Source organism: Magnolia sinica, chromosome 6 (genome assembly GCF_029962835.1).
Source record: "Magnolia sinica isolate HGM2019 chromosome 6, MsV1, whole genome shotgun sequence".
Taxonomy (NCBI): Eukaryota; Viridiplantae; Streptophyta; class Magnoliopsida; order Magnoliales; family Magnoliaceae; genus Magnolia; species Magnolia sinica.
The window spans coordinates 79,834,769-79,846,739 of record NC_080578.1 but is presented as its reverse complement, the minus strand read 5'-3'; the positions used below and the strand labels follow the sequence as shown (position 1 = coordinate 79,846,739).

General features: G+C 39.6%; 1 protein-coding gene across 1 annotated transcript; it reads left to right on the top strand.

Moving 5' to 3' along the window:
• The first annotated feature begins 4,144 nt into the window (after positions 1-4,144).
• On the top strand, positions 4,145-7,071 carry LOC131248913 (calmodulin-1-like). Its single transcript, XM_058249424.1, has 4 exons — positions 4,145-4,513; positions 5,462-5,619; positions 5,986-6,066; positions 6,373-7,071. The coding sequence occupies exons 1-4, from the start codon at positions 4,438-4,440 to the stop codon at positions 6,505-6,507; spliced, it is 450 nt and encodes a 149-aa protein (XP_058105407.1). The 5' UTR covers positions 4,145-4,437; the 3' UTR covers positions 6,508-7,071.
• Positions 7,072-11,971: the final 4,900 nt, after the last annotated feature.

Genomic DNA, 11,971 nt, shown 5'->3' with positions numbered 1-11,971 from the left:
ATACAATGTATATGGATGGACGGCATGGATAAACACATGCATCAATGTGGGGCCCACATGTATAGTGGATTTCAAAATCCATCGAAATTTGCATGGTACCAAATGCAATTCCATGGGACGAAATAAAATTCCATCCCACCTAATCCCAATCTTTCATATCCTCTCTGAATGCTATGCTGGATGGAATTGCATGGACCAAATGCAATTCTATCCGAATGCTATGCTTGATGGAATTGCACGGACCAAATGCAATTCTATCCCACCTAACCCCAACTAATACCCTACGCCAAACCCCCCCTAAGGGGTCGTTTGGTACCGTGGATTGGAGGGGGTTCCAAATCCACGCTCCCAAACAGGCCCTAAGTAAAATCACATTATTTTAGAGGTTTTCTAGAGCAGATTAGGTGAGAAGCCCAACTCACCAAAGACCATGTGACCCTTACCGTGGTCCTACCTTGATCTATGTATTCCATATCTATTTCGTACATCCATTTTTGCATATCATTTTAGAGAATTATCCCAAAAATGAAGGAGATCCAATTATCAAGTGGGCCATACCATAAGAAATAGTAGTGATTGATCATTAATGGGCTACAAAAATTTTGGATTAAGCTGATATTTGGCTTTTCCCTTCATCCAGGCTTATGTGACCTTATAAACGGATTGGATGGAAAATAAACACTACGGAAACATTAAGCTAGCCCTAAGAAGTTTTTAATGGTAGTATGTTCAATCACCAGTGTTTCCTATGGTACGGTCCACCTGGTAATTGGATCTGATCCATTTTTTGGAATAATGCCATAAAATGATCTGAAAAAATGGATGGACGGTGTGGATACTGAATAAATACATAAACGTGGCCCCACAGTAAGGATCTCATCTAATCCGCTCCCCGGTTTTCCAGGTTCACAGGCACTGAACACTGTTACATAAGGGCAGTTTGGTCATTTAGTCAAGAACGAAGGGCATTGGACATATTCAACCAGTGGCATTCAGGTAATTTTTAAAGAGACACAGGGCAATTACACATCATCATCCTCCATCCGGCCCTATTGAAATTGTATAAACACGGACATACATCACAGCTCTTGTTTTCTTTGAATGCTCTTGTCCGTTGAACACCGACCCTACAGCTGTACAAACGGAAAAAACAAAAAGAGAAACGATGTAAGGGTTTTCCATCCATGATCATGCACAATGTCTCTTTACAACTGGCATACATCTAGATCAATCCAAAACGTCCATTTGGTGGACCCAGTTTTAATAGTACAGCTACCATTGAATGAACCATCCTAATATATTATCAGTGAATATCTGTTATATTAAATAAGACCGTTGAAATTTTCACATTTTTCCCATTCATTTATTGGACACCCATCTGGCAGTAGAAGATCACAACTCTATGTATTTTTTGCAATACACACTCCAAGTGTGTCCCATTAATCCTACAGTCAGGGTTGAGGTACATATAAGCTCCTTGTACGGTGTCTTGTGTATCAATGGACATACGCTTCGATGTATAAAAAGCAAAGAGGAGATATTTGATACTCAGCTACGGGTGATGCTTGATACGCAGACGCTAGGAAATTATGCATGTTGCACGTATTAACTCAAATCAAAACGACTAGATTGTCCAGCTCACTGTCTTCAAATGACAATTCGAAGATGAGATTAGTTGAACAATCTCAACCGCTGATTAGTGGACACTTGTTTGCAGAAATAGGACCATTGGATTTATTTATTTATTTATTTTTTCATTTTTAACCGTCCAATAAGTCCACCAATTCCGATTGTTATATAATCAAATAAGCTTAATTTCTGGTTCGTGAGAACTTATTCATCGTACCATAATTTGGAAGGTTTATACCACGTGTGCAATTTTTAAGTGATTTTAAGTGCCTGCATATCATTCATCACACTCTGCCAGAGCACCTAAGTTCTTCTCAAATGCAAAAAGAGGAAAGCAAAAAAGCTCAAAAAAGGAGAGCGGATTGGATGTGCCCCTGTCTCGGAGATATATCTGCGTACGGTTCTGTTTGGTACCCATATAGTATCAAATCCACTCCGTCCATCTGTTTTGAAAGACTACAATTGGACTGGATTCTAAATATCAGTCATATCCAAAACTCATGTGGGCTATACCAGACGAAAAGTGGGGATTGAGCGTGTGGAAGTGATAGAAGTTTTTATTATCAGGGTGATATTATTCCCACAGTTTATATGAGTGTTAATAATTCTATCAACGGTTTGGATGGTATATAAACATCATAGTCAGCTCCAGGAAGGTTTCAACGGTGGACGTTGTTGTTCCCACTACTTTGATGCTGTAGCTCACCTGTGTTTTGGATGTGATTGATTTTTAGAATCCTATTCTAACGTAGTCTTTCAAAACAGATGGACGGATTGGATTTATCACTGACAATTCTGTGACCACACAGCCCAGGGCACAGAGATATCTCTTGTACCCGGTGCCCATGCAATCCGGTTTTACTAGGAAGAAAGAATGCTACTGTATGCTTTGAGGCAGCGGATTAGGTGCGGCCACGGCCGCACCCAAGGTGGTGCGGTCCTTACCGTGGGCCCCACTTTGATAAATGTATTATATATCCACGCCATCCATACATTTTTAAATGTAATTTTAGATTATGAACCAAAAAATGAAACAGATCCAAATCTCAGGTAACCATAACTTTGGAAACAGTGGTGTTTGAACAACCAACCATTAAAAAATACCTAGTGCCTAATGTAATATTTTTGTAACGTTTATTTTCTATCTGACGTGTTTATAAGGTCATATAAACCTGGATGAAGGTGAAAAATATATATCAGCTTGATCCAAAAGTTTTGTGGCCCATAATAACTTTGTAATGGTTAATCACAACTCTTTCCTATGGCATGTTCTATGTGAGAATTGGGTATACTTCAATATTAGCCTCATGCTCTAAAATGATACGAAAAATCAAATAGACGGCGTCGATATAGAATACATGCATGAAGGTGGCTCCACACGGGGTCGCACGTAATCTGCTCCTATGCTTTGATCACTATCTTACATGGGTGGAAGCGGATTGGCTAGCGTACCACACACCAGCTATATAGCTGCTGTAGGTACGTGTCGTGCGAAGACGAGCACTGACGCTCCTCGGGCTCCGAGTTGTACGAACGGTTCAAAGGAGATCAAAGTTACATGGCCCTCACAGTGATGTATTTATTAATATCTACACCATTAATATATTTTTAGAGACCATTTTAGAACATTATTCAAGACATGAATCATGTCCAAAAGATCAACTGGACCACACTACAAATAGCGGCGGAGATAATGATTTTCACCTTTAAACAATTCGTAAGACTCAGCCTAACGTTTATTTTCTATCTAATCTGTTTATAAGAAAAGATCTGAATGAAGGGAAAAAACAGATTTCATATTGATCCAAAACTATTTAACCCCAAAAAGGGTTTCAATGGTAGACGTTCAATCCCCCACCGCTTTTTACTTTTTGCAGTGTCGTCCACTTGATTGTTAGATCTGTCTTATTTTTGTCTCAAGCCTTAAGACAAGCTTGCCATGGCCTTAAGACGAGCTTGCCATATGGATGGACGGTTTGGATATAACACATACCTCGTGATCAGAACCGGAACTTGCTGACGTCAATAGTAGCTATAACCTGTATAGCTGGTCCGAGGTACACCAGCCAATCCGCTTCCTACATGGGTTGCCGGTCCACCGTACACGTGGCATAAAAACAGAGAGATTCGTACGGTCAAACATTTTGTTTCTGACCATCCATCTTGATAGGACCATGGCCATCATAACAATCTCACCTTCCCTATTGAATTTGGACGGCTGATCTTTTTGTTTCTGACCATCCATTTGATATCGAGCAATTTGACTGTTAGAATTGTTGGGTCAATACAATTTTCAGCCTACACCCAGTCCCCAATGGACCCCACTATTCCAGTGGTCTGGATTGACTTAGCAAGTGCCACGTTCACGGTGGGTGGAGTCAGTTCCACCTAAATTGGGGTGAAGATCACCGTAGAATCTTGTCCAAGGAAGAAATCCATGGTCATGGTCATCGGACTCGCATGCTGAGACCGGACTATACGAAAAAAAAAAAGGCCATTGAATTGAATTGCTTTCGAGAGAGAGGGAGGATTGAATTTAAAATCCCCCAAGCGTATTTGACTGCTATTTTTACTCGTTTCTAAAAGGAAAGGATGGGTATTTACTGATATGTCCCTCACCATATCAGGACCCTACAAAAAGCCCAGCGAGGGACCGATATTTCTTGTGGCTTTCTAAGGATCCTTCTCTTCTATTTCCTCTCTTGCTTCATTGCTGTCTCTCTCTCTCTCTCTCTCTCTCTCTCTCTCTCTCTCTCTTCTAATTTTCTCTTTGGATTTTTAAAAGACCAGTTATCTTGTAATAGAGCCATGGCAGATGTCTTGACTGAAGAACAGATCTCTGAGTTTCAAGAAGCCTTTTGTCTTTTTGATAAAGATGGTGATGGTGTGTTCTTCTTCTCTATCCAAGTGTCTTATTTATTATTATTTTTTTTCTTATGATGTTTTTATGGAATTTTTACATGGGTTTTCTTTAGTTTGATTTTTTGAGGTTTTATGTAATGGGTAGACGTTGGTTTCTCTTGTTTTTGTTTTTGTTTTTTTTTTAAAAATTGTTTTATTAGATATATGGCCCATTGCATTTTGCTTGAATTTTGCGAAGTGGGCCTTCAACGTGATTTCTTTTATGTGTTGTTTTAATTCTAAATCATGGGATGAAGTGCTTTTGATGATTTCTTTCAAGATGGATGGATGTGATTTGCTTCCTCTCCTTTATATAAATTGGTACACAAACGTTTTTGTGGTGGGCCTTTAACTCGATTCCTTTATATGTGCTTTTTTGTTCTAAATAATGGGTTAATATCCTTATGATGATTTCTGGTAAGATGATGTATATTGACTATTGAGGGTGTATGTGTGTGACTAAGATGGATGGTTATGATTTGCTGGATGGTTATGATTTGCTCTCTCTCTCTCTCTCTCTCTCTCTCTCTCTCTCTCTCTCTCTCTCTCCTTGTAATATTCGCTTTTGTGAGGTGGGCCTTGAACTTGATTTCTCTCTCTCTCTCTCTCTCTCTCTCCCCTTGTAATATTCGCTTTTGTGAGGTGGGCCTTGAACTTGATTTCTTTATCTTTTTTTTTTTTCTTTCTTTTGTTTTCTTCTCTAAATCATAGATTTGATGTGCTTTTGATGATTTCTTGTAAGATGAAGTATATTGACCATTGATCATGTATGTATGTGAGATGGATGGATGTGATTTCTCTCTCTCTCTCTCTCTCTCTCTCTCTCTCTCTCTGTCTCATTGGTATATGACCTTTTGATTGATGTGTTGAAAGTAGTTGAATTTTGGTTTTGGTTTTCTAATGTTTGGTATGTTTTTTTTTTTTTTGGTAGGGTGCATTACCATAGAAGAACTGGCCACTGTGATTCGTTCCTTGGGTCAGGATCCAACGGAGGAAGAACTCCAAGACATGATCAATGAGGTTGACGTGGATGGTAATGGGACCATCGAATTTGGGGAGTTCTTGAATCTCATGGCCAGGAAGATGAAGGTAACTGATCTAACATGCGCCCTGATGCTCCTCTATCTACACTAAAAAATATGTAATCTTATAAGGATTGCAATGACTATGCATAGTCATACACTGAAATACTGTGTATCTACCATAGATGGGCCACAGTTTCTCCTTTCAAAACCTGTGGCCATCTGATAGATGCCTGGATGGACAGGAGAGATGGACTATACACTGAAGTTTGGTGTATCGAATTCTCCCATGGACTTTTTCTTGCCCCATCACTAATCAATATTAATAGATGTGATCAGGACACAAAGCTACGGTTAACATTTTGGTTGTACACACCCAGCGCATGTTAGAGTGACCCAGTTGTGAAATAATCTGCATTTGTATTTCTTGCAGGAGACGGACGCAGAGGAGGAACTGAGAGAAGCTTTCAGAGTATTCGATAGGGATCAAAACGGATACATCTCCGCGAACGAGGTGAATATCCTAGGTTTCTTATAGACATACACTGAAACTTGATGTATAATCATAGTGGAGCCCGTGCATCAAGACTACAGAAGATTAAAATCGGTTAATCTCTTTGATGGACCACATATATATGACCCTAGTCTTTCAGCCAATGGATCTTCTTGTGGCCCATAATCAAGAGAACGACACTTGATGGGAAGCGCATTAATTGGTTTTGATAGAGATAGCTTATACACTGAATTTCGGTGTATATTTGTCCACATGAACTTCTCCCTTTGAGAAGGAAAGGTGACATCTATTTCTGTGTGTCTGCAGCTGAGGCACGTGATGATCAATCTGGGCGAGAAACTGACCGATGAAGAGGTGGAACAGATGATTAGAGAGGCTGATATGGACGGTGATGGTCAAGTTAACTACGAGGAGTTTGTGAGGATGATGATGGCCGTTTGATTGGAATACCCAATAAATGCTTCTAAAAAATCATATTCAATTTCATTCCTTTAAATATCTTGTCGTTTTTCTTTTTTCTTTTTTTTTTTCTTTTTTTTTTTTTTAAAATTCTTATTTAATTTTTATACAGCTAAGTACAAACTCTATAGGTGGAATTATATGATTTGCACAGTATACATGATCTTCAATGCTGAAAAGTGGGTCCCATGGTACTGTAATCCAGACAATTGATCTGTTGCACCCCCCTGCTGTGGATGGTCTATGTTGAAAAGAATTAAAACAATAGTCCAGATTCAACTGAAAGAGGTCTTAATATGAGATGCTTTTGGACGATTATCCATCCACGTGGGACTCAAAAGATCAATGGACTGGATTATCGCACCGTGGGCCCCACTTTTCATAATTGAAAATGCGTGTACACCGTGCGAAGATGTGGGCCATGTACATCGTATAGTTCCTAACTCTACTCGTAGTTTTTTTTGGTTTTGATCTTTGTCATGTTAAACAGGAAGTCTCTCTTTCAATAAACATGAAAGGAAAGGACAACAACTGTTTTCTTTTGCATATGTGTGTGTGTTTATGTTTTGATTTGCTTGGAATTTGGGTAGATATGGGCCAACAATCTAGTTTTTGTTGTCCAAACGTGCCAAATCCTAGATTGAGATATCCTTCAGTTGAGATCTCTCAGTGATTATATGGCATGTCCTTAAGAGTGTCATTAGCATCCAAGCAATGGCATGTCATGGGCGCCTTCTGATAAACAGAGCATTGATAGTGGTAGAACATGTTTTAGATTATTATGATAATCCAACTTGGTGTTTAGAAAATTGATTTATTTCAAATATAGGCCCTGTTTGGTTGCCACTTGAAAATGAGTTAATCTCATTTTAGTTGACTTTAATTATGTATTAGAGATCATAGTTTATGTATAAATAATGGGTTTATCAAGATCAATTTTTAATCCATCTCAAAATCTATAAAACATAACTAGAGTCAACTAAAATGAGATACCTCATTTTTAGGTGGCAACCAAACAGGGCCTTTGGTTTTAGAATGGCATTTCATGCACACATAGAGGATATGAAATATTAATATTAGGTTACTTCCATTTTCACATTATATCTGTAAGTCACTATGCATTTGTTGGGAAAGCTGCTCTTTTATTTATTTAAAATTAAAACGCGCTATTAGGAGGCATTAATTGATGTCTTCTCGCACATGTGCTAACGAGTGCATGTATTAGATATCTGTACCATCCATTAAAGTCACCATCATGAAATATCTGTGAAATTTCAGGTCCGTTGCATGTATTAATGACCATGATTTTCATTTCAATCCTAGCGGTAGATATGATTACAACCAGCATAGTAAAAAACGTATTAAAATCCGTTTTTAGCGGCAGCGGGCACAGTGACCAAGGATAGCAGCTCTAAAACTCGATTATTCCAGTTGAAGTATAATTTCTATGCCATGAGTACATGGCCTAATAACGGTGGGCGACAAGACCAATGCTCCGGATTAGTGTAACATGGGCTCCACCTTTTAGGATTTATGACTTACCAGTGGTGTTCGTGAAGACGTAACTGGGTTTCAAATTCAGGGGGTTTCTAATCCCCTCTTTTAGGGGGGGTTTGCAATCCACCATGAAAGCTTGGATTACACCTAAGAGCATTTCAATAGTTACGGGTGTAAGATGTGTGTGACTATACACTATCATTCTATTGGGCACATGGCCCACTAATGATGATCAGCACCATCCAAACATTGTCCATGTAAATCAACAACGTCCAAACATTGTTCATATTAATCAACGATTAAAAATCATTGGTTAGTCACTTAGACATAATCTTGTGCTTGCAGTCCATCTAAGACTTGGAATTTCATTATTTTCAGGCAAAGCATATATTTCAATAGTTTTATCATGATTATAGTGTCAAAAATTATATATCTCACTACTTAAGGATATTAAAATTAATTTAGTAATTAAATTCAAACCCTTAGAAATATATCATCCATAGGTATTTTTAAATTAAAGTTGATTCACACTTCAGGATACCAAACACAGTGGGAGGATTGCCAATCTAAAGGGTTTTCAATTCAGGGGGTTCCAAATCCATGCTCCCAAATGGGCCTTGATGCTTTGCGCTAGGCACAAGATGACTAACTCGGTAAACTCAACTTGTTCAACTCATTTATATTTGACTCAATTTGACCCAAATGGATGAGTTGATCCTAATTGAGTTGACTTTGTCCAATCCAAACTAAAATTGAGTAGAGTTCAAGTCACCCAATAACTCAATTCAACCTGGAATCTAACTCAATACTGACTTGGCCCAATTTGAAACTCAACTTAGATATATTAAAATAAAAACTTGGATATAGCATTTCAGATTTGAGATGTCATAATATTCTTGTATTTAATCTTACTCATGCTAACTTGACTCGACTTGGTACTTGTGACCGGTTAGACTCGGTCTGAATTAATTCAGGCCAGACCGGGAGTTGGATGGAGTGAGGCACGATGGACTTGGTACCTAGTTCCGTCGAGTTCAAGTCAAGCTTATTTTAAAAACGGAACCAGTCGGAACAGCCTTAATTCGGTCTGACTCCATGCCCAGCTCTACCTATGCTACATAATTCCTCACCTTTTCTATTCCACGCAAGTTGCCTGTGCCCCGGCACATGAAGTTTCGGTAGTTGGAAGCTGTGTAGAGCCAATAAAGATTCCACTTACAAATCCACTCCGTCCATCAGTTTTGCAAGAAGACAATATTATAATACTTAAAAAAAATTAGGCTGATTCAAAACTCCTGCAGTTCACACCACACGAAATAGCAGGGATTGAACACTCACCAGTAGAAACTTTGTGGGGAAGTTTGTATCAGGGATATTTTTGTATACAGTTTACACGAGTGGTAATAATCTTATGAACGGTTTGGATAGCATATAAACATCATGGACCACATGACTATTAGATATCATATAGTGGTCTTGAAAAGCTGATGGACGGAGTGGATTTTCCACCGTCATCTGTGGACCCCACTCATCTTCCGACAACCGGAACTTCCTGTGCGGCACAGGCAATCCGCGTCCCCTTCTCGGTGTTTCTAGGGTTGAGGTATAGTAGTATGACGTGATTGTGCCCATCCTGTTCAAGTGGGCCTGTGGTTCCATGATCCAACCGTTGATCTTCTGGAAAACCCCATGACCTAAGAATAGAGGGTCCAGAAAGCAACATAGAATGGTCCATAAAATGCTAAAAATTAAACGGCTAGGATGTTGCAGTGTGTACACTTCTAGGGCATGCTTAATCTGTGGTGGGGTTATCAGAATTAAGATCAATGATCATCGCTCCACAGGGTCCACTTGTACGGACTGACCACTTGATGCGCATAAAAATTCTGTAATTTTAATGTAGAATTTCGAATTTTTAATTGTTTTAGGACGGTTTTAGTTAAGAAAAACTTTGATACTCCGGCAGTGTGTGATGGATGATACGCATGCACATGAAAATTACTGAGAAAATGCATACGATGGCATATAAGTAATTCAAATTGAACTATCCAAATTATGGGTCCCAGTCAAGATGTATCATTAGCCAAAAAGTGCATTGATGCTATGGGATCTTTTGGCATTTATTGGATGGTTTAAAAATGTAAAATATCCAACGGTCCTATTTCAAGAAACCAAGTATCATCAGTGGTTAGTATGCTCTACCAATCTGATTAGGCTCCACAATTTAGCCGGTTTACTTTGATTTAATCTATGTCACAAATACAATTTCAGAGTGCCCGCGTATCAAGTGATGCCAGAGTATAAATTACTCCTCTTTCCAAGGTATCCGGATCGTCCTATCAAAGAGAGGACGGTCCAAATGTGCTTCCCCGAAAACGGATTGGCTACTCCCCCTGCCACCAGCTAATGGGTGGTGGTCGGTGTTCTGTGGGCCCCACCATGATGTATGGGTTTCATCCATGCCGTCCACCTATTTTTCTAGATCATTTTATGGTACGAAACCAAAAGTTAGGTATATCCCAATATCAAGTGGACCACATTACAGGAAACAATGTTGATTGAACGTTGACCATTAAAAACTTTTTGGTGGCCATAAAAGTTTTGGATCAAGATGATCTTTCTTCTTTCCCTTCATCTAGGTCTGTATGACCTAATCAACAGATTGGAATTCAAATAAACAGTACAGTGGGCCTTAGGAAATTTTAATGGTGGATATCCAATCACTATTGTTTTTATCTGGTGGTCCACCTGAGAATTTATATCCCTCTCATTTTTGGGATCAAGCCATAAAATGATCTGTAAAAATGGATGAACGGCTTGATAGAAGACAGTTCATAGTGGGGCCCGCTGAGCACCGATCATCAGCCACCGGGCCTAGTCGCAGGGGGAGTAGCCAATCCGTTTCCAAATACTCTTTGACAGCGGTAAAATCGGTAGCAATGGCCATGCCGGGCGCACCACAGGGTTTTCAACCCCAGCCATAAGTCAGGGACTTGAGTCTGGTTCGTTAATATGGGTCCAAAACTCTATACATGTTAAAATAAGCCATTAGGCAGATCCCAGCCAGGTCTGGCCCATATAATTATGGGGTCCAAAACTCACCGGATCCAAACTACTGGTCTCCAGGACCAGCCCAAATACAGACTAGAATCACCCAAACAAGTGACAACTACTGCGGTGGATCCAGATCGTCCATCTAGTGGGTGATTGCATTAACGGCCTGGATGTAATCTCAACTAAGGCCCACTTGTTGACAGGATCCGGTAGATGGACGGACTAGTCCACCTTTTGACCTGCCACACGTCAGGTCTTGGGCGATGGAGGTCCCATTCTCGATTCAACGCCGCAGATCAGGTTCGGCCTCTTAGAAAAAGGAGAAACATTTCCATTGACTGATGTAGCTTTACTCAATGTTGCCTTCTTTGACTTTGACTGTGGAGAGGCCGGGCATCCTTTCCATACACGTGGCGAATTTGTACGGTGTTTAGATAGGCCTTAGGATGGGTGGGCCATATCCCAACATTCACGCTTACGCAATAATCATTGCCCTTCAATTAGAATTGTTAAGAAAATAATGCATGGTCAAACAAACTTTATTAGACCCTGTCTTTTCATGACCGCCCATTTTCCTTACTTTGCCTAAAAGTCATCTAATTGAATGGTTAGGATTGTAACATCCACGTGATTTTTCTCGGCTGTGGCTGTGGACTATAGAAGGTAGGATTTAGTATAATGGTTCAGATCATGGACATATCTGCCACGTGTTCTCTTTTAAGTGATGGAAGAGAAATTATCTAGTGGTCCAAGTGTATGGAAACCTTTCCATGAACCAGTTGCATTTGAACATATGGCAATTGATATTATCAATGTACATTGCAGAGATGGTTGAGTTGGCCGGACCCACTCTCCATGGACTGCCTCAAAAAGATCAAATGATCGGATGATCCGA

What these genes read in the sequence shown, in the direction of transcription:
- LOC131248913 (XM_058249424.1), top strand. Translation starts at nt 4,438, where the DNA reads ATGGCAGATGTCTTGACTGAAGAACAGATCTCTGAGTTTCAAGAAGCC. An exon ending in TCATGGCCAGGAAGATGAAG is followed by an intron (nt 5,620 to 5,985) that starts GTAACTGATCTA and finishes TATTTCTTGCAG; the next exon opens with GAGACGGACGCAGAGGAGGA. An exon ending in GATACATCTCCGCGAACGAG is followed by an intron (nt 6,067 to 6,372) that starts GTGAATATCCTA and finishes GTGTGTCTGCAG; the next exon opens with CTGAGGCACGTGATGATCAA.